The sequence below is a fragment of the Lytechinus variegatus genome, chromosome 5 (genome assembly GCF_018143015.1).
Source record: "Lytechinus variegatus isolate NC3 chromosome 5, Lvar_3.0, whole genome shotgun sequence".
Taxonomy (NCBI): domain Eukaryota; kingdom Metazoa; phylum Echinodermata; class Echinoidea; order Temnopleuroida; family Toxopneustidae; genus Lytechinus; species Lytechinus variegatus.
In genome coordinates this window covers 6,984,798-7,006,375 of record NC_054744.1, presented here as the reverse complement: position 1 = coordinate 7,006,375, position 21,578 = coordinate 6,984,798, and the positions used below count along the sequence as shown (strand labels likewise).

Below are 21,578 nucleotides of genomic sequence, written 5' to 3'. Positions count from 1 at the left end.
GACGCACTATTATCCAAAGTTGTTTACGATGATCAGGGACTCGATTTTAAGGCGCGCGAGAGTGATCGCGCGCTAAATGTGCGCCTTAATGCATTTTAGGTAGCGCGATTAATAGCGCCTCGCGATCGCTGAGCTGCGCGTGGCCGGCCGGATAGCTGAGCTGAGCGATCCGTTGCTAGGCGCCAGATCTAGGGTATGGAATGGACTTTGTCTTTGATTTGATTTGAAAGAAAAACAACATGAGTGCCAGTAAAAAAGTTACAATCAAGACTGTCAAGAGCTGGGGGTTCGGGGTAGGGTTCGACAAAGAAACAACGGCAGAGGGTATCACGTATGCCACTAAAATCTGGTGTGAGACCTGCAGGAGACAGGGGGCAAAAATTAAGTGTGACCCTAGAATCCGTGGCGCGGCCGAGAAGGCAGCGAGTGCTTACATCAATGGAACTACCTTCATTACAAAACATAATGTCAGCAGGCATTTTGGGGGAAAGGTAAGCTTAATATTGTCTCAATTTTCGTTTATGGTACGGTATTCTGCACTACAACTAATATTACCATGATTTAATTACGTTTTTGAAGTTGATTCTAACATAGATTGTCACTTATTTTAATGGGTATCTAGGCTACCGTACCCGGACGGTATTGAAGTCTATCCCGACTTGGTTGTGTCTCGCGTACGGGGCCGGGGCGAAGCTCCATAGTGTCGTCCTCCGGCCGGAAGACGGGAGCTTCGCCGGCCACTCGTCAGGCGCAAGCGAAAGAAGTTCCGTTGTTCGGAACAACAAATATGGCGGCCTACATCAAACCCGACCAGGGTGACAGAAACCGATGAATTCAAGCTAAAAAATAGAGAAATCCTACACACTTATCGTATATTCACCGGTAAACTTCACATCATGTGAAAGTTGCTCCCATACTTTTCAGCAATGGCAATGCGTGAGTCACCACCAATATTCAGCAGGGCTCGACACTAGCGGCGGTCCGACAGTCCCAGACCGGTAAAAATCGCTGTTGGGCCAGTAGATTTTCAGAAATTGGAAGATTTACTGGTCCGACATGACCAGTAAAAAATATCATTGTCGGGCCAGTAATTTTTCCAAAAATAGCAAGATTTAAGGGTCCGACATGACCAGTAATAAAAACCATTGTTGGGCCAATAACTTTTCCAGAAATGGTCAAATTCACAGCAAACCATTTCCCCCGTTAAATTCTGCAATTCATACACAGAATACACACAGAATGAATCGCACGTGTTACTAGAGTACTATACAGCATGCATACACAGTGTACATGTAGTCAGCCACACAATCCACATGGTGAATTCTCCACTGGCCGCACGAACGAAGCCTGGCTAAACTCTGGCAGAAATCTCTCACAGAACTGTCAAAATTCACTGTTCATACTCATGAAAGGCTCTTATAATGTCCATATTTCCTAAAAATTGGAGTAACTCTGTCATCTGTAAGCAGTAAAAGGGTAAATTTTCACTTCTGTTTGGTTCAAACAGATCGGGTCTCGGGTGGTATCGTCTGAATACATATTAGCCCCACATATGCATTTATGTGTGTGTTGATACACTTGGTTTCTGACTTTCTTTCGTAGCTATTTCAATTGAGCCAAAAAAGAAAGATAAATTATTTATGATAATAGTTTTAGCTTTCTTCCTCTGTTTTCTTCCTGTTTTCTTTCCTTCTTTCTTTTCAATCTTTCTTTTAATTTCTTTTTCTCTATTTCTTTCCTTCCTTCCTTCCTTCTTTCCTTCCTTCTTTCCTTCCTTCCTTCTTTCTTTCTTTCCTTCCTTCCTTCCTTCCTTCTTTCCTTCCTTCTTTCCTTCCTTCCTTCCTCCTTTCCTCCCTTCTTTCCTTCCTTCTTTCCTTCCTTCTTTCCTCCCTTCTTTCCTCCCTCCTCCTTCCTTCCATCCTTTCTTTCTTACTTTCCTTCCTTCTTTCCTTCCTTCTTTCCTTCCTTCCTTCTTTCCTTCCTTCTTTCCTTCCTTCTTTCCTTCCTTCCTTCCTTCTTTCCTTCCTTCTTTCCTTCCTTCTTTCCTTCCTTCTTTCCTTCCTTCCTTCCTTCCTTCCTTCTTTCCTTCCTTCCTTCTTTCCTTCCTTCCTTCCTTCCTTCCTTCCTTCCTCCTTTCATCCCTTCTTTCCTTCCTTCTTTCCTTCCTTCCATCCTTTCTTTCTTTCTTACTTTCCTTCCTTCTTTCCTCCCTTCTTTCCTCCCTCCTTCCTTCCTTCCATCCTTTCTTTCTTACTTTCCTTCCTTCTTTCCTTCCTTCCTTCCTTCTTTCCTTCCTTCCATCCTTTCTTCCTTCCTTCTTTTCTTCCTTCCTTCCATCCTTTCTTTCTGACTTTCCTTCCTTCTTTCTTTCCTTCTTTCCTTCCTTCTTTCTTTCCTTCCTTCCTTCCTTCTTTCCTTCCTTCTTTCCTTCCATCCTTTCTTACTTTCCTTCCTTCTTTCCTTCCTTCTTTCCTCCCTTCTTTCCTCCCTTCCTTCCTCCCTCCTTCCTTCCTTCCATCCTTTCTTTCTTACTTTCCTTCCTTCCTTCCTTCCATCCTTTCTTTCTTTCTTACTTTCCTTCCTTCTTTCCTTCCTTCCTTCCTTCCTCCTTTCCTTCCTTCTTTCCTTCCATCCTTTCTTACTTTCCTTCCTTCCTTCTTTCCTTCCTTCTTTCCTCCCTTCTTTCCTCCCTTCCTTCCTCCCTCCTTCCTTCCATCCTTTCTTTCTTACTTTCCTTCCTTCCTTCCATCCTTTCTTTCTTACTTTCCTTCCTTCTTTCCTTCCTTCCTTCCTTCTTTTCTTACTTCTTTCCTTCCTGCTTTCCTTCCATCCTTTCTTTCTTTCTGACTTTCCTTCCTTCCTTCTTTCTTTCTGTCTTACTCTCTTCGTTTCTGTCTTGCTTTCTTTTTGTCCTTCATTCCTTCGTTTTACGGGGGGGGGGGGGGGGGGGGGGGTCACGAAAGGCTAGAAAAATAAACTTGCGCCTTTTTTTTAATGTTTTCTTTACTTTTTGGGACCAGTAGATTTTAGGTTCGGACCAGTAAAAATTTGAAAAACTGGGTATCTACTGGTCCGACATGAATAGGTTGGACCAGTAGAAAAAATGGGTTAGTGTGGAGCCCTGCTTGGCCTGAATATTGGGAAGACCTCAGCTTGGGCTCTTTATTTTAGTTAAGTTTACTTTTACTAAACTTTACCGAGCAACTTGGAAGTGTAGTAAGGCTACGCCCAACTTTATACTCGTAGATCTTGTTTTATGTCCCAGATTTATGGATTTTATTTACTGCATTATCCTATGGAAAATACTTTATAGTGCATTCAGCCAAATACTTATTGGCCATCGCCTCATCATAAGGCCATGGTGCTCACTTTTCATTTCTTAATTTTGTTTAAAAATTGTTAAAAAGAAGGGGGAAATGGGGGGGGGGGGGGCTTGTAATATGTATTTGTGACTGTAGTGTAGGCATAGCATGTGCAAGAAATTTGTGTATTCCTAAGACTTTGAACTGATACATTCAAATACATGTTTTTGCATGTCATTTCTATGTCATCAGTGTATTCTGGCCTGTGCCTAGAGGGGGGCCATTTTGCCCAAATTTTGTTTGCGTGTCATTTGAATGTCTTCCATGAATTCTAGCTTTTGCTTTATTAAAAGCCAAAATAAAATGAAAATTTTTTTTGGAGATATTTTATTTTGGAAGTGGGCTGGCGTTAAGCAGTAAACTAAAAATCAGCTGTAAAGGGTAAAGGCTATTCTCATGGTGTGATGGGGAAAAATCATTGGTCCACTTCACATGATGAATAAATGTCTAATAAATTAGATAAAAAAATTAATGAATAAAGGAATAAACAAATACCTACCTGTAACCTACATCTACCTATCTACATTATGATTTTTAATGTTTTCTTCTCTCTCTCCAGGTGCATGAAATAGCTGTAGAGTATGAAAAACTTCTTGGAGGATGTAGGGTAAAACCTCACTCTGGAAGTGCTGCTGCTTCTTCTGGTACTACCAGTGGTTCCCAACCAAGAATTGACTCAGCTTTACATCGTGAAGCAACAGAGGGATACCGTAAACTCTTAACAAGTGGAATGCCTCTGGCTGTCTCACCTGCATCACGCGGTTCAATATAGCAGCAGTGCTGACTTTGAATACTACTCTAACTCGCACAAGATGTTCAGTGATACATGGTTACTCTTATGTCCACTTTTTATGAACTAGACCAATAAACTTACAGAGATATGATGGTTATTCAACAAAAAACCCCAACATGGCCAAAGTTCATTGACCTTACATGACCTTTGACCTTGATCATGTGACCTGAAACTCAAACAGGATGTTCAGTGATACTTGATTACTCTTATGTACAAGTTTCATGAATCAGAACCATAAACTTTCAAAGTTATGATGGTAATTCAACAGATACACCCAATCCGGCCAAAGTTCATTGACCTTTGACCTTGGTCATGTGACCTGAAACGCGCACAGGATGTTCAGTGATACTTGATTACTCTAATGTCCAAGTTTAATGAACTAGACCAATAAACTTTCAAAGTTATGATGGTAATTCAACAGATACCCCGATTCGGCAAAAGTTCATTGACCCTAAATGACCTTTGACCTTAATCATGAGACCTGAAACTTGCACAAAATTTTCAGTGATGCTTGATTACTATTGTGTCCAAGTTTCATGAATCAGATCCATAAACTTTCAAAGTTATGATGGGAATTCAACAGATATCCCCAATTCGGCCAAAGTTCATTGACCCTAAATGACCTTTGACCTTGGTCATGTGACGTGAAACTCATGTAGGATGTTCAGTGATACTTGATTAACCTAATGTCCAAGTTTCATGAACTAGGTCCATATATTTTCTTAGTTATGATGACATTTCAAAAACTTAACCTCAGGTTAAGATTTCGATGTTGATTCCTCCAACATGGTCTAAGTTCATTGACCCTAAATGACCTTTGACCTTGGTCATGTGACATGAAACTCTAATAGGATATTCAGTAATACTTGATTAACCTTATGGCCAAGTTTTATTAACTAGGTCCATACACTTTCTAAGTTATGACGTCATTTCAAAAACTTAACCTCAGGTTAAGATGTGATGTTGACGCCGCCGCCGTCGGAAAAGCGGCGCCTATACATGTAGTCTCACTTTGCTTCGCAGGTGAGACAAAAACTGCATATGAACTGGCAAGAGGTGGCCTTCCACTTTCCCATTTCAAAACTTTGGTAAAGATTCAGAAGGAGAATGGGGTTAGATTGCTTCAAGGGACTGACAGTAGTGATGCATGCAAAGAATTTGTTTCAGAGATAGCTGAAGCCATCAGAGAAACGGTCGCTGTTCTTCTGTGCAACTCCACAGCGTTTAGTGTGCTAACAGATGGGTCTCAGCCAAAGAAAACAGGGTCTGAAAAAGAGCTGGTTATGGTTAGGTTTGAGAAAGGTGGTCTCCCCCTGCTACTATGTGATTGGACTGCAAGATATAGACGAGTATGGCAACCCAAGTGCAGCCAATCTGAAGAAATCAATTGACTCAGCATTCAAAGACACATTAAAGCTTGAGAAGGAACAGTGAGTGTGAATGATTTTAAATATTACCTGATCGATAAGACAGTGACTTATTTCCAGCATTACACTTTTTCATGCTAAGTATAAATAAATTGAATTATTCATGATTATTCAGCAAAAAAGTGAAGTCAAATAGATGCATGATCATTTTTTTTCTTAGTTGATCCCACCTCAGTTACATGTATGTTCTCTGCCTGTTATATTTTGTCCAAATGGTTAAATCCAAAAGTAATTATTATAGGCCCATATTTTAAATTTTCAGTTTTCATTAATGATGAGATATCGAAAATGTCAAAGAAAGAGTTATACATGCCTTACATGTAGTATCAATAATATCCATTGCTATGATATTAATGTTTGTTTATGGTACTGTGCATTCAATACAGGTACATCAATGTGATGGTAGGAGCAACGAGCGATGGTGCCTCGGTGAATACAGGCTTGTACAACGGGCTTCTGACGCAATTCAAGAAAGAAAGGACATGGTTGGTAACTGTGCACTGTGTGAGCCATCGTGTGGAGCTTGCATTGAAGGACTCATTAATGAAATCAAAGGAATTTAAAGATGTACAGGACTTCATGATTGGTATCTACTACTCAATGAAGAAATCTGGTGAACTAAAACGGCAACTGAAGGACTTTGGTAAAATCCATGTCAGTGTATATACCTTCCCCAAAGTCCATGGGACAAGATTTGTTGGGCATCAAAGAGCAGGGGTTGAGGCTCTATTGAATAATTGGATAAGAGTCTCCATGCACACTATAAGCACAAATGCGCAAACTCTGCAGTGAAACTCTGTCAACGGCGTAAACGCCGTTTTTATTTGCGGCAATGCGATCTGTACAAGTCTGAAGATTCAGTTGCTCTTTGACGCCGTAGCAATGCATCTCGAGCGCCGTCAACGGCGTTACGGCGTAAACGCCGTTTTTTGCGGCAATGCAATCTGTACAAGTACGAAGATTCAGTTGCTCTGTGTCATTTTGAAAACGGAACCTCAACGAATGAACATGAATAGTTTCATGTCCAAGCGCTACAGTTGTTCACTGTGTCATAAATCATATGGTCGAAAATTTGATCTCAAAAGGCACAAACAGATTGTGCACCCCAAAATGGAAGACCACGAAGACACTGAATACGAAAAAGAGGATAGCGAAGATGATTCTCAGTATGAACCTCCATCTAAAAAGCACCGAGTTGCGGAGGCTATCCATGACGGCAATGCACCATCCGAGGACTCAGAAAGTGGAGAGGAAGAATCAATGAATTCAGAGATGGACGAGACAGGAGAACTTGAAGATAACCAGGCTTACCATGAATGGTTAGAAATGGCCATGATAGCAACTGAGGAGTCGAGGAATGAAAAATACAAAAAATATATCTCCAATGGTATGAGTGAAGATGATGCTAAAGAAAAAGCCCACGTGAAAGTTCTATGGGCTGTTAAACGAATCTTCTTTGACCACTACTCTAACTTCTTGCGACAGAGCTTGTACCTTGAAGATGATGACACCAATTACGAAATCCTTTCTGACATCATGAAGAAAGTAGAAAATGGCATGAAGAAGTGGAAGGCCATTCGCCGTGTATTAGCCAGACATAAGACAAAATTTGAGGGATTATTCCAATACCAGGATGAAGATGAAGACAGCAGTGAAGGAGAAACAGATGAGACCGAAGATGGTGACAAGTGAGGCAACGATGCATAAGATTCAGACTGACCGCAAACGAACTCTGTGAAAGAAAATACCCTGACAGTAATGATGATTGTAATTTCTGTATGTTAATGCATATTCAAAAAATAAACTACTGTTCACTTTAATTATGTTGTACATTTGTTTGATATTGCAGTACCTACGTCTACCAAGGGCTGAAACTTCAATTTTTTTCAAGTAGAACTATCTAGCTACATACAATCCACACTTTGCCACTCTCGACCCAGGTATTAAATGGGTATGCGATAGGATGAGAACGTCAATGCGATTAGATTGGTATGTGTGCACCGATAAATAGTTGCCTGGCCAGGATGCTCCCCAGGGAGAGGAGATGGTCCACTTTATGTGTGGAAGAGTAATGGATCCTATGACCAGGGTGATGATAATGACATGTGTAAAATGCTTAAAAACCAATTTATGAAGCGCTATGTAACTATTATTGTTGTCATTATTATTATATTATTATACAAAATCTGAAATAAATCAATACCTCAGCTACCAATCTTTAAATAGACCCACCAGCCTACCCTACCCCATCTACCACACCCTCCCCAATAAATAGGAATGGTTTGTAGATAACACATAACGCAACAACCAAGCGGTAATGACCAAACAGTAGAGGGCGTCTACCTTATATTAATGAACCAAACAAAAATAAATTCAAATCTGAAGTATGAAACAATATGAAGATTATTTCATCGAATAAAATCAAGAGTAATATACCAGCAATTGAACTGAATCACAAATATAGAATAAGAATAAAAATGAAAACAGGAAAAAAAAACTGGTCTAAAAGTGAAGAGGAATACATGCGCATCATGCCCTTTTAATCACTGACATATATTCCACTCTAAAATCGTCAAACCGAATGACCAATCAGGTTCTATCTAATAAGGTGGGCGTGTCCACAGAAATATCAGAATGTAATTTATTGATCATATTGTATATACTCAGACCTACACAGACATATACATGTCTGATTATCCTGCTCAAGGAAGCCAAGTGGCTGATCCCCAGATCCCCAGGTAAATGGCTCAGTGACCCCCCCTTGCTCCATGAATGATTCTAGAACAAAAGAATGTGCTTCCGGATAAATGAAGACACTGGGAGGATGCCTCATTAACGAATATCCGCGTTCCTATTGTTTACAGGATGTCACCGGAAGGACATCTCATTAACGAATACCCGCTTCCTTATTGTCACCGGAAGGATTACTAATTAACCAATTTCCGCTTCCCTATTGTTTACCGGAAAAAGTAATTAACACCTTCAGTAGGGTATATTGATATTCTATGCTGCTGAGGTCGCATTTCTTCCGGAAATAGACGCACTACAATCTCAAGTTATTTCCGATGATATTCACCTTCTCTAAAACATCGTGATGATGGAAGAGGCAATCGTAAACTCTAAGATGACGCATAACCTACTGAAATAGATGCACTATTATCAAAAGTTGTTTACGATGATATTCACCTTCTCTACAACATCGTGATGATGGCGGAGGCAATCGTAAACTCTAAGAGGATGCATAACCTACTGAAATAGATGCACTATTATCCAAAGTTGTTTATGATGATATTCACCTTCTCTACAACATCGTGGTGATGGCGAAGGTAATTGTAAACTCTTAGAAGTCGCATTACTTCCGGAAATAGACGCATTACAATCTGAAGTTATTTCTGATGATATTCACCTTCTCTACAACATCGTGGTTGAAAGAAGTTGAAAGATCAACTGAATATAGTCAGTTGATATTACGCTTCATGTACTTTCTTCCAGATTCCTTTGAGTTTGACACACATATTGTTTTATATTTTTGTACAAACACTTGGGTGGTCATTTTATTACATTCTGTACATGTACAAACTCATTTTGAAATCGTCACTGCCAATAAGAATACTGAGTATTCCTTTCTTTTTATACACATACATGTACATGTATTCCTGTATATATAACTATTTATCAGAAAATTGTTGCTTTTTTAATATTATTTCTTAAAACTTTTGAAAAATGCTAAAAATCCTGAAAAGTCCCACAAAATTTCTCTTTATTCCCATGGAAAGTTTCCACTGCCAAAACTTCCAGGAGTTTTATATCAAACCCAAGTCAAGTGCTACATGTAAGTCTTCATCCAAACACTACATGTTGTCAGTGTCATTTATCTTTTGCACATTGTAAAAACAAACTTTAATTCCAATTCTGGAAATCAGGAAAAGTCAAGAATTTATTATTTTTTATTCATTACAAATCTATGTAATTACAACCCTCCTGACACAATAATTCAGACTGATGGGAAGCACTTTATAGACCTGGGCTTGCTACAGGTATTTTCAAAATCCGCTGACTTGCTGGCAAGTGGTGAATATGCATGAAACTTGCATTGTTGTGCTTTTGCAGTGTACAGATTTTTGTCAATTTCCCTTTACAAGCTTTGGTCAGGGTCTATAATAGCCCATTGCTACCAATAAGGTGAAAAGATGAAGGCAATGCAACATAGTTAGGGACAGTGATTTTCCGCGATCGCGGAAAACGGACGGAATTCACGGAAAAGGCCTTTTGAAACGGAAAGTGGCATTTCAAACGGAAAATCACGGAAAACGTATTTTCCCTCAAAATACACAGAATAGCAACAGAAATTACTCCGAAATAACAACAAAATGAGAATATTAAATGGCCACAAAACCCCAGAAAACACGATCTCACTTCGCTACAATCATGACAATTCACACATCGTGATTGCTCTCGACATCAGCACACTCGATAGTACCCCGCGATCGTACCCAGCCGGCCGGGTTGAGCTTCACATCGCTCAACTGCAACGGTCGTGTGTTGTTGCCCTCTACATTTGAAGATGTTCAGCACGATATCGTGGTCTTAAAATCCAAGATGGCGGACTGGCGAAAGTCGTTGACTGATGATAACGATGTCCAAAAAACCCCAAAATTATCGATGAAATTTAATTTCACCGTAAAATAATGCTAATTATGTGAAAGGTGAGGATGTATGCATGCTAAATCAGTTTGAAAAATTATTGAATACACCAGCATAGATCCGATTAGAACGGATTCTATTGTGTTGTTGGTACAGTAGCAGATACAAATTTTGGCCAGTGCGAGTGTATGCGCTTTGATTTTGCTATTCAATGTGTAAACGGAATTGTCACTTTTCCCTGTGTACAACGTCTATGGGGAAACGGAATTTCCGTTTTCTGACGTGCTGAAACGGAATTCGGGATTTTCTGAAACGGAAAAGGCCATTTTTTGAAACGGAAAATCACTGTCCCTACATAGTTCAAGTCTCCAGATGAATTCTTGGTGACACAATATTTGCTCCAGCAACATTTGCTCTTGGCTTAATTTCGTCTACGATAACATGTAGGGTTAGGGTTGCAATAGGGGTTTTTTGGTAATAATTAATAGTCTTCTCTTTAATATGCCTAACTCCACGATCACATCACTCCTGTTCTTAAAAACCTCCATTGGCTGCCCATACAGGATCACATAGTTTTCATAATTCTATTTTTGGTTCATCATATCATCAATGGATCCGCACCCGATTACAAGTCTCTTATACACCACTATCAACCTGCACGCACATTGCGATCATCCCAATCTAGTCTCTTGCATATCCCACTATCTAAAAAATCCTGAAGCGATCGAGCCTTTGCTCATGCCGGACCAGCCCTGTGGAATTCACTACCACAGGAGCTGAAGAACTCAAACTCTGCAACATTCTCTAAGGGCAACCTAAATTTGCTTTTGTTCACCAGCAGGTACTAGGTTTGAAGACAGTCATTTTTCCTCATTTCTAAATTTGCCCTTTTTTGTACTTCTCTTAGTTCTCTTTACTTTTATGTCTTACTCCCTTAAAAGCGCCTTGAGCATTTAATCAAAATGGAAAGACGCTATATAAATCATATGTATTATTTATTATTATTAATGTTAGGTTTGGGTTTTCTTAGGGTAGGGTATAGTGTTAAAACCTCCGTAGAACCAACCAAAAGGTCCGTCAACAAGCCTACTTCAGTCTTGTTAGACAACACCTGGAATACTGTAGCTCAATCTGGAACCCTCACACAAACAAGCACATCTCACAAATGGAAGCAGTACAAAGGCGAGCAGCAAGATTTACCCTCCAGAGATACCATCGTATGGACAGCGTCTCTGCGATGATCCAACAACTTAAATGGGAGAGCCAGGAGAGGAGGAAAAATGCTTGCAAGCCTCTACATGTACCTCATGTACAAAAAACACAGGATGGTAGTGATCAATGCAGACCACTACACAGCTCCTATGATTGCCAGCAATACCAGCAATACTCGGCAATATCATCCAAAGAAGTTGTTGGCTATTCCACACTGCACCCAACTACACCAGAATTCCTATTTTCCCAGGACAGTGACTGCGTGGAATGCGCTTCCCAAAACCATCCTTGATGCCCCTTCATTGGAGGTCTTCGGGGGGGGGGGGGGGGGGGGGCGCTTCCAACCAACATCTAAACCAAGGAAGTAGATTTTTACTTGCACAAACTGCACAATGTTTTAAAAGCACCAACAAGTATGTACTATTTGCTAGTGGTGTTGGTGATTTTTACCGAATTGCTAAGAAAGCATGAATGCTTGTAAGCAAGCAACCAGAAGACAGACGGCTTAAGGTCCTCTCTGAAGGTCCTGGTACTGAGGATTAATGCCTTACCAAGTGGGAATCGAACCCGGGTCACCGGAATACGAATCCCCCACTCTACCGACTGAGCTATCGCACCTGCAAATGAGCACCCAAGATATTTCCTTAGCACTACATCCTGACTTATGGATCCTGCTGAGTATCGTCGTAGAAGTAAATCAAGGATTAGAGTTAGTCATTTGATGTGTGGAGGGCAAATGAACAATGTCATAAAACTGGATTCTTGACTTCTTTCAGTCAAATTCAATGCCTTTACAAGTGTTCAACTAAAATAATTTTGCTTTAAAATGTGTAAATACTTCATTATCAAACATACATGTATATGTAGATCATATCACTTACATGAGAGATGCTTATTTCCTCCAGGGCATGATGGCACTTACACTGGATCACTTCTAAAATGGCTTTTAACATTTTTGTAAAAGAGCCTGATCGATTAAAGTGAGCATTGGGGTAAAAAAAAATATTTTCATTCATATTCTTATGATGTAATCACTTCCAGATATTTCATTGATATCTAAGTCTAAGGTTTCATACTAAAATCCATATGGTCGCATTTCTTGGGTATGCAAAAAGGGTGGTGTATGAACAATTTTTCACATGGTGCCATGGATAAATTGTTGCTACATCACAGCATCTTAACCAAATTTATTGAGTAATATCTCATTTTGAATCTAGAACTATAGGCTAAACATATTACTATGAATTAGATCAATACAATATCAGGGGTGGCGGAGCCGGTGGATGCGGTAAATGATGAAATATTAATTAAACCTAATTAACAACTTACTATAATATGTGATATGACCTCACCTGCATCACGCAATTCAACATAGCAGCAGTGCTGACTTTGAAAACTACTATAACTCGCACAAGATGTTCAGTGATACTTGGTTACTCTTATTTCCATGTTTTATGAACTACATGTAGACCAATACACTTACAGAGATAGGATGGTAATTCAACAAATACCCCTAATGTTGCCCAAATTCATTGACCTCACATGACCCTTGACCTTGATCATGTGACCTGAAACTTGCACAGGATATTCAGTGATACTTGATTACTCTTATGTCCATGTTTCAAAAGTCAGATCATTAAACTTGAAAAGTTATGATGGTAATTCAACAGATACCCCCATTATGGCCACAGTTCATTGACCTTTGACCTTGGTCATGTGACCTAAAATGCGCACAGGATGTTCAGTGATACTTGATTACTCTTATGTCCAAGTTTTATGAACTAGACCAACATACTTTCAAAGTTATGATGGTAATTCAACAAATACCCCCAATTTGGCCTAAAAATAGTATTTAGGTAGATGAAACTAAAATACAAGAAAATTAAAACCGACCTGTCAAATGATTCCTTACTGCATACATGTACCTAATGCACACTACACAATCTGACTATTAAAGCGGAGGGTATTTTCTAACAAATTGATTTTGCAATAAAACATGTTGAACATGAAAGTATCAAGAAGTATTCTAGTTGAAATTTGGCATCAGGCGAGGAATAGTCTGGAATACTAAAATCATACATGCAATTCTGTTTTGCAGAAAGCCTCAGGGTAATTTTGCAGCCAAAGATGACATCATTACGCTGTTACATATATTCCACAGGGAGTCTCAAAATAGATTGGAATTCTGACTTTAGTTTACCACTATTTGGAACTTTGATCATTACGATTTCATGAGTTGTTCATATCAAATGCCATTACAATTTCTTAGAAAATCAGATTGCAACGGATCATGAAGTTTTCAATGGATGCTAGTTACAATGACTGTACATCAAGCATGGGTCATATTCAGGACTTTATGGCCATATGCCCCCAACCTACAGTTTCCTTCCTCTATGTATATGCAAGCTATACGGATTTGTCTCATGATTCTATACACGAAGTCATTAGAATTTTGAGCCATTTTCTGGTATATAATGACCAAGCGCTGTTGCCTTTGACCTTGAAATCCTCAAAACTCATCACTCCTGCATACACACACAAGCCAAGATTGAAGATAACCCCGTTCAAAGAATTTTTTAATATCACAGCAACAAAAAATGGTCAGATAGACGGACAACCCCCAAAACATCATACCTCGTGAAAGCCCAATAGGTAATAAATCTGGACATACAAACTTCAGAAAACCTTAAAAAAATATATAATAAAGGAAACCGTAACTTACGTTGTTGTTTTCCTACAGCTGCAATGAGTTTATCACAGAAGTCTGTTTCATAAATGCTCCTCTCTCCCCAAATCTTGAAAAGTCGTAAGACATTCTTTTTGATCGAGTCATCTCTGTGCACATGGATATGAAAATTCAAACAGATATTTATCCGAAAATAGGAATTTGCTGATGTTGTATGCTTGTATAAGATATAAAGGGATGCCTTGATTCTGTGAAATTGTTTAAATGAAGAAGTTTCATTTCCACACACCTAACTGGTATGATTTTCAAAAATTTATCTCTACATGTATCCTAACTTAACCACAAATGAAATGGACAAATGACTATCATTATAAATTTCAGTCTCCTCTTTCATACATGTGCATTGTAATTTAGAGGATTCTTCATTCATGTGTTAAAACAACCACTTGGCGGTTGGTTAAAAAGAAAAAAAATATACTGCTCTTTAATATGAGACAAAATGAAAGGAAATGACCAATGAATAACAGAGTTCTGTTTTTAAAAAATAATTCTTGCATTGCTGTATTTTCATGGACTACATGCGTCTTCACTGATTGCCTGCCACAGCTTACGCATGGTCAACAAAAAAGTGTTAAGTACCGAGTAAATCAGACAACTAGCTTGTAAAACATATTAATTTTCAAGCATTATTAATAAAGAAACAGAACTTTTTAACTCCTTAAACATTTTCTTCAAATGAGCTTTCATAATAATAAAGACAGAGAAGATATTGAACATTTGAGACATGATTTTCTGTTTGAAACTCAGTTGGCGTCGAGCTAATTATTTTGGGTATCCTCTCCTCAGCTTGTTTTTACTCACTCATGCATAAATGAGGAAGCATAATTTAAGTTATACCTGATGAAAGAGAAGACTCTGAGCTTTACAATGATCATTTGTCCATTACATTATTTCAGCATTGATTATTCTACATTTTTTCTGGGAGGCACTGTATTATTTTATTATTATTATTTGTTTGGCGTCACCTGTGCCTGGGAGGCGAAAAGCGAACTGAATCACTATGACCCGCAGGTCTCTCCTCCCGATATAACTGACTGGGGGAATGCAGGTGGACCACTACACCGGGGTTTCCCCTACTCTTATACGAATAGTGCAGTGGGTTCTTAACGTGCAAAGGTGGTGACTCTCCTCTACACGGGGCCTCCATTTAACGTCCTATCCGAGGGACGGAGTGTTTTCCATTGTAACATAGCCTGCATCTATGAAACATGGGAGAGACGTTTACACACAACGCACTGGCTTCAGTCATCCGCCCGGGGTGGACTCGAACCCACGATCTTTGGTTCGACGGGCAGACGTATGTGACTTCTGTGCACTTTAATATTTGAAATCGATACCCCCAAACAAATCAGATCACTGTCCATCCTATAGAAGTATATGCATACTTGGACCAATATTGAAGTTGGTCCTACCTAACCGTTCTTTGGTTATTGCAATAACAAAAGTGGGACAGACAACCTGAGAACAATATACCTCAGAGGCATAAAAAAAAGCCCTTTTAACACTTGAATTTGATACATCAGAAAGCTACATAAGACAAGTTCCTGAAAATTTCAGTTCATTCTATACATGAGAAGTGGCTTTTATAAATAAAGGAAGAAATATGCAGATATTTAAATTTTGACAATGTCAGAGACTTGAAAATTAGCCAGTTTAATAACTAAATTTCCTTAAACTTTCATATGACAAGAGATTTCCAAACCTTTTTTCTTTCTGGAACGAAATATATGGGCCTAGTCCCTATACAAAAAAAAGAGAATACAGTAATAACATTCTTGCATTCATACTCACTGGCAGAGGTTGGCAGCATCTTCTAAAACATTCTTGAAGGCATCTACGAAGACCGTCGTCCCCTTCCGCTTGCTGTTCTGAATCACATCGTTGGCCAGATACAGGAGGGTAAGCTTCATGCGAGATTTGGCTGTCAACAAAATGATATAAATAGAATACTTTCTAACCATTCAGGAATAAAAAACATATAACATAAAAAATAACACATAAAAATAAAGGATCTGTAGGCCTATAGTGCAAATATCCACCTTGTTAAGTGCACAAGCCACAAGGTGCTCCTATACAGCCCAACCTCTCTTATCCAGCCTCCCCTTAATCGGATCTCTCTATTATCTGGACGCACACTTGCCAAGATTTTTTTTTTTAATCTAGTACGTGGTGAAATGAGATTTCTATCTCAACTCAAAATTCTTAAGCAAACTCACTTTGATGTACATACATCAAATATAGTCTAACTAGAACCACATTATTTTTATGAAAATATCTTATCCAAATCACCAAAAGAACTTCTAAAGACAGTATAATTTTCCAGTAAATCAGGGTGCAGCACAAGCATTTTATCGCTTTCTCTTTTTTTCTGGGAAAAAACAACACATGTGTCAGTAGCTAGCGCTGGACCTCCACACGGACAGCGCCAGCTATCATGTTTGCGCCTACAGTCATAGCAATGGCTGATTTCGCGAAGCTTTGATACTTGCTGCAATGATCCAATTTCAAAACTTAGTTTCATCAAGTCATTTTCTTTCTTTCGAGGTATACCTCAATCATTTCAGCAGGTAAATCATCCAAGAGTTTTGGTAACCAATCGATAACCAACCTGTAATATCCACTTACACTGCAGTGAATACTGTCTGCATACGCCCACAACGATAGATTACATGTAGCTACCATATAGGGGAGGCAGCTGCGTGTATTTAATATTGGGTCTCCCGGATCCAGATAAATCCTTTATCCGGATTGGTGCTGGTTCCAATGTGTCGGGATATGAAAGGTTGGAATGTAGTGTATTACCCAGGCTAAGCTAGTCTATCGATTCTGGTATTCTTTGATATACTGAACACATTACAAAACACTGTTCCATATAGGATGCACCAGGCCTCATCGGGCATTCTCTTAAAAGATACAAAGTGCATTACCGTACATAAGAGTATTTAAAATGAAACAAAACATAAACATATAATGCAAAAGATAATTAAGGAATAAGAGACCAAAGATGGCAAGCGGGTATTTGTGTATTAAAAGGTGTGTTTTTACACATGTTGATCAATTCAGTGACTTCAGTGTCACTTGCACTTTTTTGGAGGACAAGTAAAATGTGGGATTTACATGCATCATTAACATAGGAACAAGCCTGCAGTTGCATGTTAGTCACATGTAAGTTACAAACAGCTTGAGGGATCAGTCCCCATGTTTTTTGCCCAAACATATTCATATTTATTTCCATTTTTTACAATATGTGAGAGGTGATATATTCTGGACCCAAATTTCTTTTTTTTTTCATCTCTCCCATGACTGAAGATTGGTCCCCTTTCATAATAATGACAAATGCACAATTTCTATAACAAGTCTTGAATCAGCCAATCACATTGAATTATTTCAGTAAACTGTTAATCCAAACTTGCCATTATAACAGGCTTTATGAAATGGGCTCCTTAATATAGAACTTACCATCTTTGTAAATATCAAACCAACAATCCAGGATCTGACGATAGTGATTCTTGTGATGAATGATCCAATATGACACAGACTGTATACTGTCTTGTGCACCTGTTAACTGACCCAGTCTCTTGCGCAAGCTCTCTGGTGTAACAGAAGAAGAAGTTGTCATGATGGCCAGCTATCCGGTGTCTCAAAAAAAAAAGAAGTTAAAAACATACATTGAAATATTAGTAGTAAAAAAAGACAATAGAACATTTGCATAAGTAGTCATGGGCTGATCACTAAAACTTAATTTTCAATTGCCTGGTTGGCGATTGTTTTCCATGATAAAAGCAAGATCTGGGGCCTGTTTCATAAAGAGTTACAACTGTTGTAACTTTGCCATTATGGCAACTACATGTACCATGGAAACCTTGATTGTGATTGCCTGCTGAGCCCTGTTACCATGGTAGTTGCCATTATGGCAAAGTTACAACAGTTGCAAGTCCTTTATGAAACAGGCCCCTAAACTACCGGAGATGCACAGAGAGTAATAATCACTAATACAAAATTATACTTTAAAGTGTCTCTCACTGCACTTGTTTGTATCAGTCACACATGACTAGGAATAACTGCAATAAGGGTTCGAAAACCATTTCCCAAAGGCAGATGATGAATTTTAACTTGTAAAAATATGATGATCATTCTCCATTTTTTGACAAAATGGGGGCAAAAGTTTGAGGTTTTTTGGCGGTATGTGTAGATAAATGCAATAGAATCCCTGGCTTCGTTGAAAGTAAGCATACATTAGTAAATGATTTTTACTCTCTAACTCTAAGCCTCCTGGCTAATCAAAAGTTACACAGGGACTCAATGGCCATATCTGTATATGAAGTTCGGATAAACCAGGGAAGTGGAAGTTGCGCAACAGCTGAAGTAAGTTACTTTTGTTTTCCTTTTAAGTTCATTTTTACTCGTTTTGGTGCATTTCAGGCCAAAACAGAATAATCAGCTTCATTTTGGTCCATTTATTGGAACTAATGCAGTTTCACACCGGCTGGTTACCAGCATGCCTCATCACCAATATTTGTTCCTAAATGTCATGACAAGTCTCTCAGTCACATTTCGATGTCAATATATCCACCTCTTTTAAAATATCGTGATCGGGATTGGCTGTATTTCGGCTTTGATCTCAACGTCGTTGCTCTACATGGCGTAGACATCGCTTCGCGGATCGCTTGGATTCACCTAACCCAGGGAGCTCCCGCCCGGCCGCTCCCTAGGTTAGGATTCACTGTGCACCGTAATGTTGATATGAACTGAAATTAGCAACCAAATCATGCAAACATAGATTCGCATGCGGTATGCTGGCAGTTTGTTCGCCACATGTTCGTATGATCATGATGATTAGGTTGCTGACTTCAGTTCATATCAACATTACGCCATTTACGGTGCACAGTGAATCCAAGCAATCTAGTGAAAAGTCAAAAATATGTACTGTGCAGCGGAGGGCATCTATGTTGTGCACATAGTAGGCACATCGTCATTGAGGTCGTTGGCTCGCCGACGGTATATGCGCGCGAGAGTACAAGCATGCGTGTGTAATCGTATTCGTATGGCTCGGAAGTACGGGCCACATCGTAAACTGACAAGATATCGAATCTTCATCATGATCACGTCAGGATTGATTCTGTCAGAATCAATCCTGACGTGATCATGATGAAGATTCGATATCTGATTCTTCACATCATAGCCAGGTCGTTGGCTCGCCAACGTTGAGCCTGAGGTACCGGTAATGAAAATTTGAAATGTGCGGGGTATTCTGCAGTTAAGCCGCTGTCTGTGTATGAGGAGATTAATTTTTTTTAAACTCCTTAAAACAGACGGCTGCCAGCTTTTTACGTTAGACACGACCCGCAGTCGAGCGCGCAGCGACGTCAACTCAGCCACGGCCAGTGACTGTACGGTATAGGTAGCCGTTGCCCCGGGGACCCCGACACGTCTTCAGACAGTGTCGGGGTCCTGAGTAACTCCATGCATTCTCACCGGAGTACAAAACTTCGCGATGTTTGGCATTAGAAAACCGGTGATAATAATGAATTAAAAATCTAACGATTGATATCGATCTTACCTAAACAAACTGTTCCTAAATTAGCTTAACTTTCAATTAAAACTGATGTATACAATTCCAAAAAATCCTTCGAAAGAACGTCAATTTTCGGACTTTTGTTCCAATCGCGAGATCGCCATGTTTGAAGAACGTGAAAATAGTTTCTGCGCATGCGTATATAAATATTCATAAGATGACGTCTCTGCCTTTACAAAACAGTTTAATGAATATGCATGTAAGTCAAAACTTTCGGCAAGTCGCCTCGATTCAGTTAAATCGTGTTTTAGGCATGTAATTCAATACCATTTTTTTCATTTTAATTTGAAAAAAAAAATCTGTATTAATGAGAAAATAATTTATTTCATATATATTGCTATTTTGTTACATTCTGTGTTTTTATAATAAATGTTTTTTTTTATTTGTCATTTGTTATAAACTTATATTTCTTTCTCCTTTTCATTCTTTTTATGATTTATTTATGGGAAGGGGGGGGGGAGCATGACTGTTCTCTTGGTGTGTGTGTGTTTTATATACTGAACACATAAAATTTACGAATAGCATGATTGTGTTTTATAATTTTATTAAGAGATATCTAGATCATGTAGAAACTTTTAGTCTGTATTATGACTATTCCCTTTGTGATTATGAGATATTAAAGAAATAGTTACAGATTCTAATTTTACATTTAGAATAACTTAACGATTTTCTTAAATATGAATCCTGATTTTATTGATGTTATTCATCTTTTTCACTTGTTATAGCAATTAGGAAGGAATGAATATGATTTTAAATGAAAGGACATACTTAAAAACAACTTTGCTTCCTTTTAAAATAAATATAAAGATATTGTAAAGAATAAATAATTATGTTTAAAAAAAAAATTCTGTTGCTTTGATAATCTCAAATCACCATGGCAGTAGCATAGGTTTTTTTAATTGCTCCCCCCTTCTGAAGAAAATTGATACGAAACGACCTCCAATTTTATGTTGAAGACCTTTTTTTGCTTGTCAAATTCACATTAAAAACATCGAACTCACTGCTGGATCCGGGGGGGGGGGGGGGCAAAGCCGGCTCGTCCTCCCCCCTTGAGAAGCATAATGAAAATTTGTGATGTTAAAATGGTGTTAAAACCGAACTGTGCCCCCTCCCCTTTTTTTCTTGTCAATTTTTTTTCGGGCCAAATAATTTTTTTTTGTTACAAAGATTTCTTTCATTTTGTTTTTTGGCCAAGCAATTTTTTCCTGGACGAAATTTCCTTAATTTTGGTTGGAAAATCTTTCTTCTTGTTTTTTTTTGCTCGTCAAATTTTTCATTGGAATAATTTGCCCCCCTTTTGAAAATCATGGTTCCGCCCCTAATTGAGCTCATTTATATGAAGTGCTTACACTGTCAAAAAATAATTTAAACAACACTATTTATTGTGTGAATTGCGCAGTAGTTGTTTAAACATTTTAAATAAGTGTTTAAACTCTTAAACAATCAAGCTTTAATTATTGATAATTTGATATTTGAATTTAATTATTGATAATCAAATTTTGAATTTAAACTGTGTTGTTTAAGATTTTAAATACTTGTTTAAACAATTGTGTGATTCGTGTCGTAAACAGCGTTTTTTCAATCATTTTTAACAGTGTATTTGTATGATTAGGAACAAAAAGTGACATGCAAAATATCAAATTAATGGCGCAAAATAGGCGACAGGAGATTGATGACATATGAACTTCCATCATTTAGTAATACTGTATTTTTTTCACAATTTTTATAACCGCCCCTTTACATGCTCATGATAAGGCCGTCTGCGGCCCCAAATAAATTCACTAGTAAAGAGCTGAAAAGCGGAAGAAGTAGCCTTTGT

At 38.5% G+C, this 21,578-nt stretch overlaps 2 protein-coding genes across 2 annotated transcripts in view; one reads left to right on the top strand and one right to left on the bottom strand.

The window, feature by feature from the left end:
* Positions 1-21,578, bottom strand: part of LOC121415169 (protein piccolo-like) — a 63,103-nt gene that overhangs the window by 24,032 nt on the left and 17,493 nt on the right. Inside the window, exons 2-4 of the mRNA XM_041608314.1 lie at positions 17,644-17,823; positions 15,976-16,105; positions 14,161-14,273 (exon numbers count right to left, since the gene is read on the bottom strand). Of these exons, the coding sequence (XP_041464248.1) occupies positions 14,161-14,273; positions 15,976-16,105; positions 17,644-17,803 (403 nt within the window). The 5' untranslated portion in view covers positions 17,804-17,823. The remainder of the gene's footprint in view (positions 1-14,160; positions 14,274-15,975; positions 16,106-17,643; positions 17,824-21,578) is intronic.
* On the top strand, positions 5,192-6,413 carry LOC121415170. Its single transcript, XM_041608315.1, has 2 exons — positions 5,192-5,585; positions 5,969-6,413. Exons 1-2 carry the CDS (start codon positions 5,395-5,397, stop codon positions 6,372-6,374), a joined length of 597 nt encoding a protein of 198 aa, XP_041464249.1. The 5' UTR covers positions 5,192-5,394; the 3' UTR covers positions 6,375-6,413.

Bases quoted from the DNA above. Each gene is read 5' to 3' on its own strand.
- LOC121415170 (XM_041608315.1), top strand. From the start codon at position 5,395: ATGGGTCTCAGCCAAAGAAAACAGGGTCTGAAAAAGAGCTGGTTATGG. The intron at 5,586-5,968 runs GTGAGTGTGAAT...CATTCAATACAG, and splicing joins TTAAAGCTTGAGAAGGAACA to GTACATCAATGTGATGGTAG.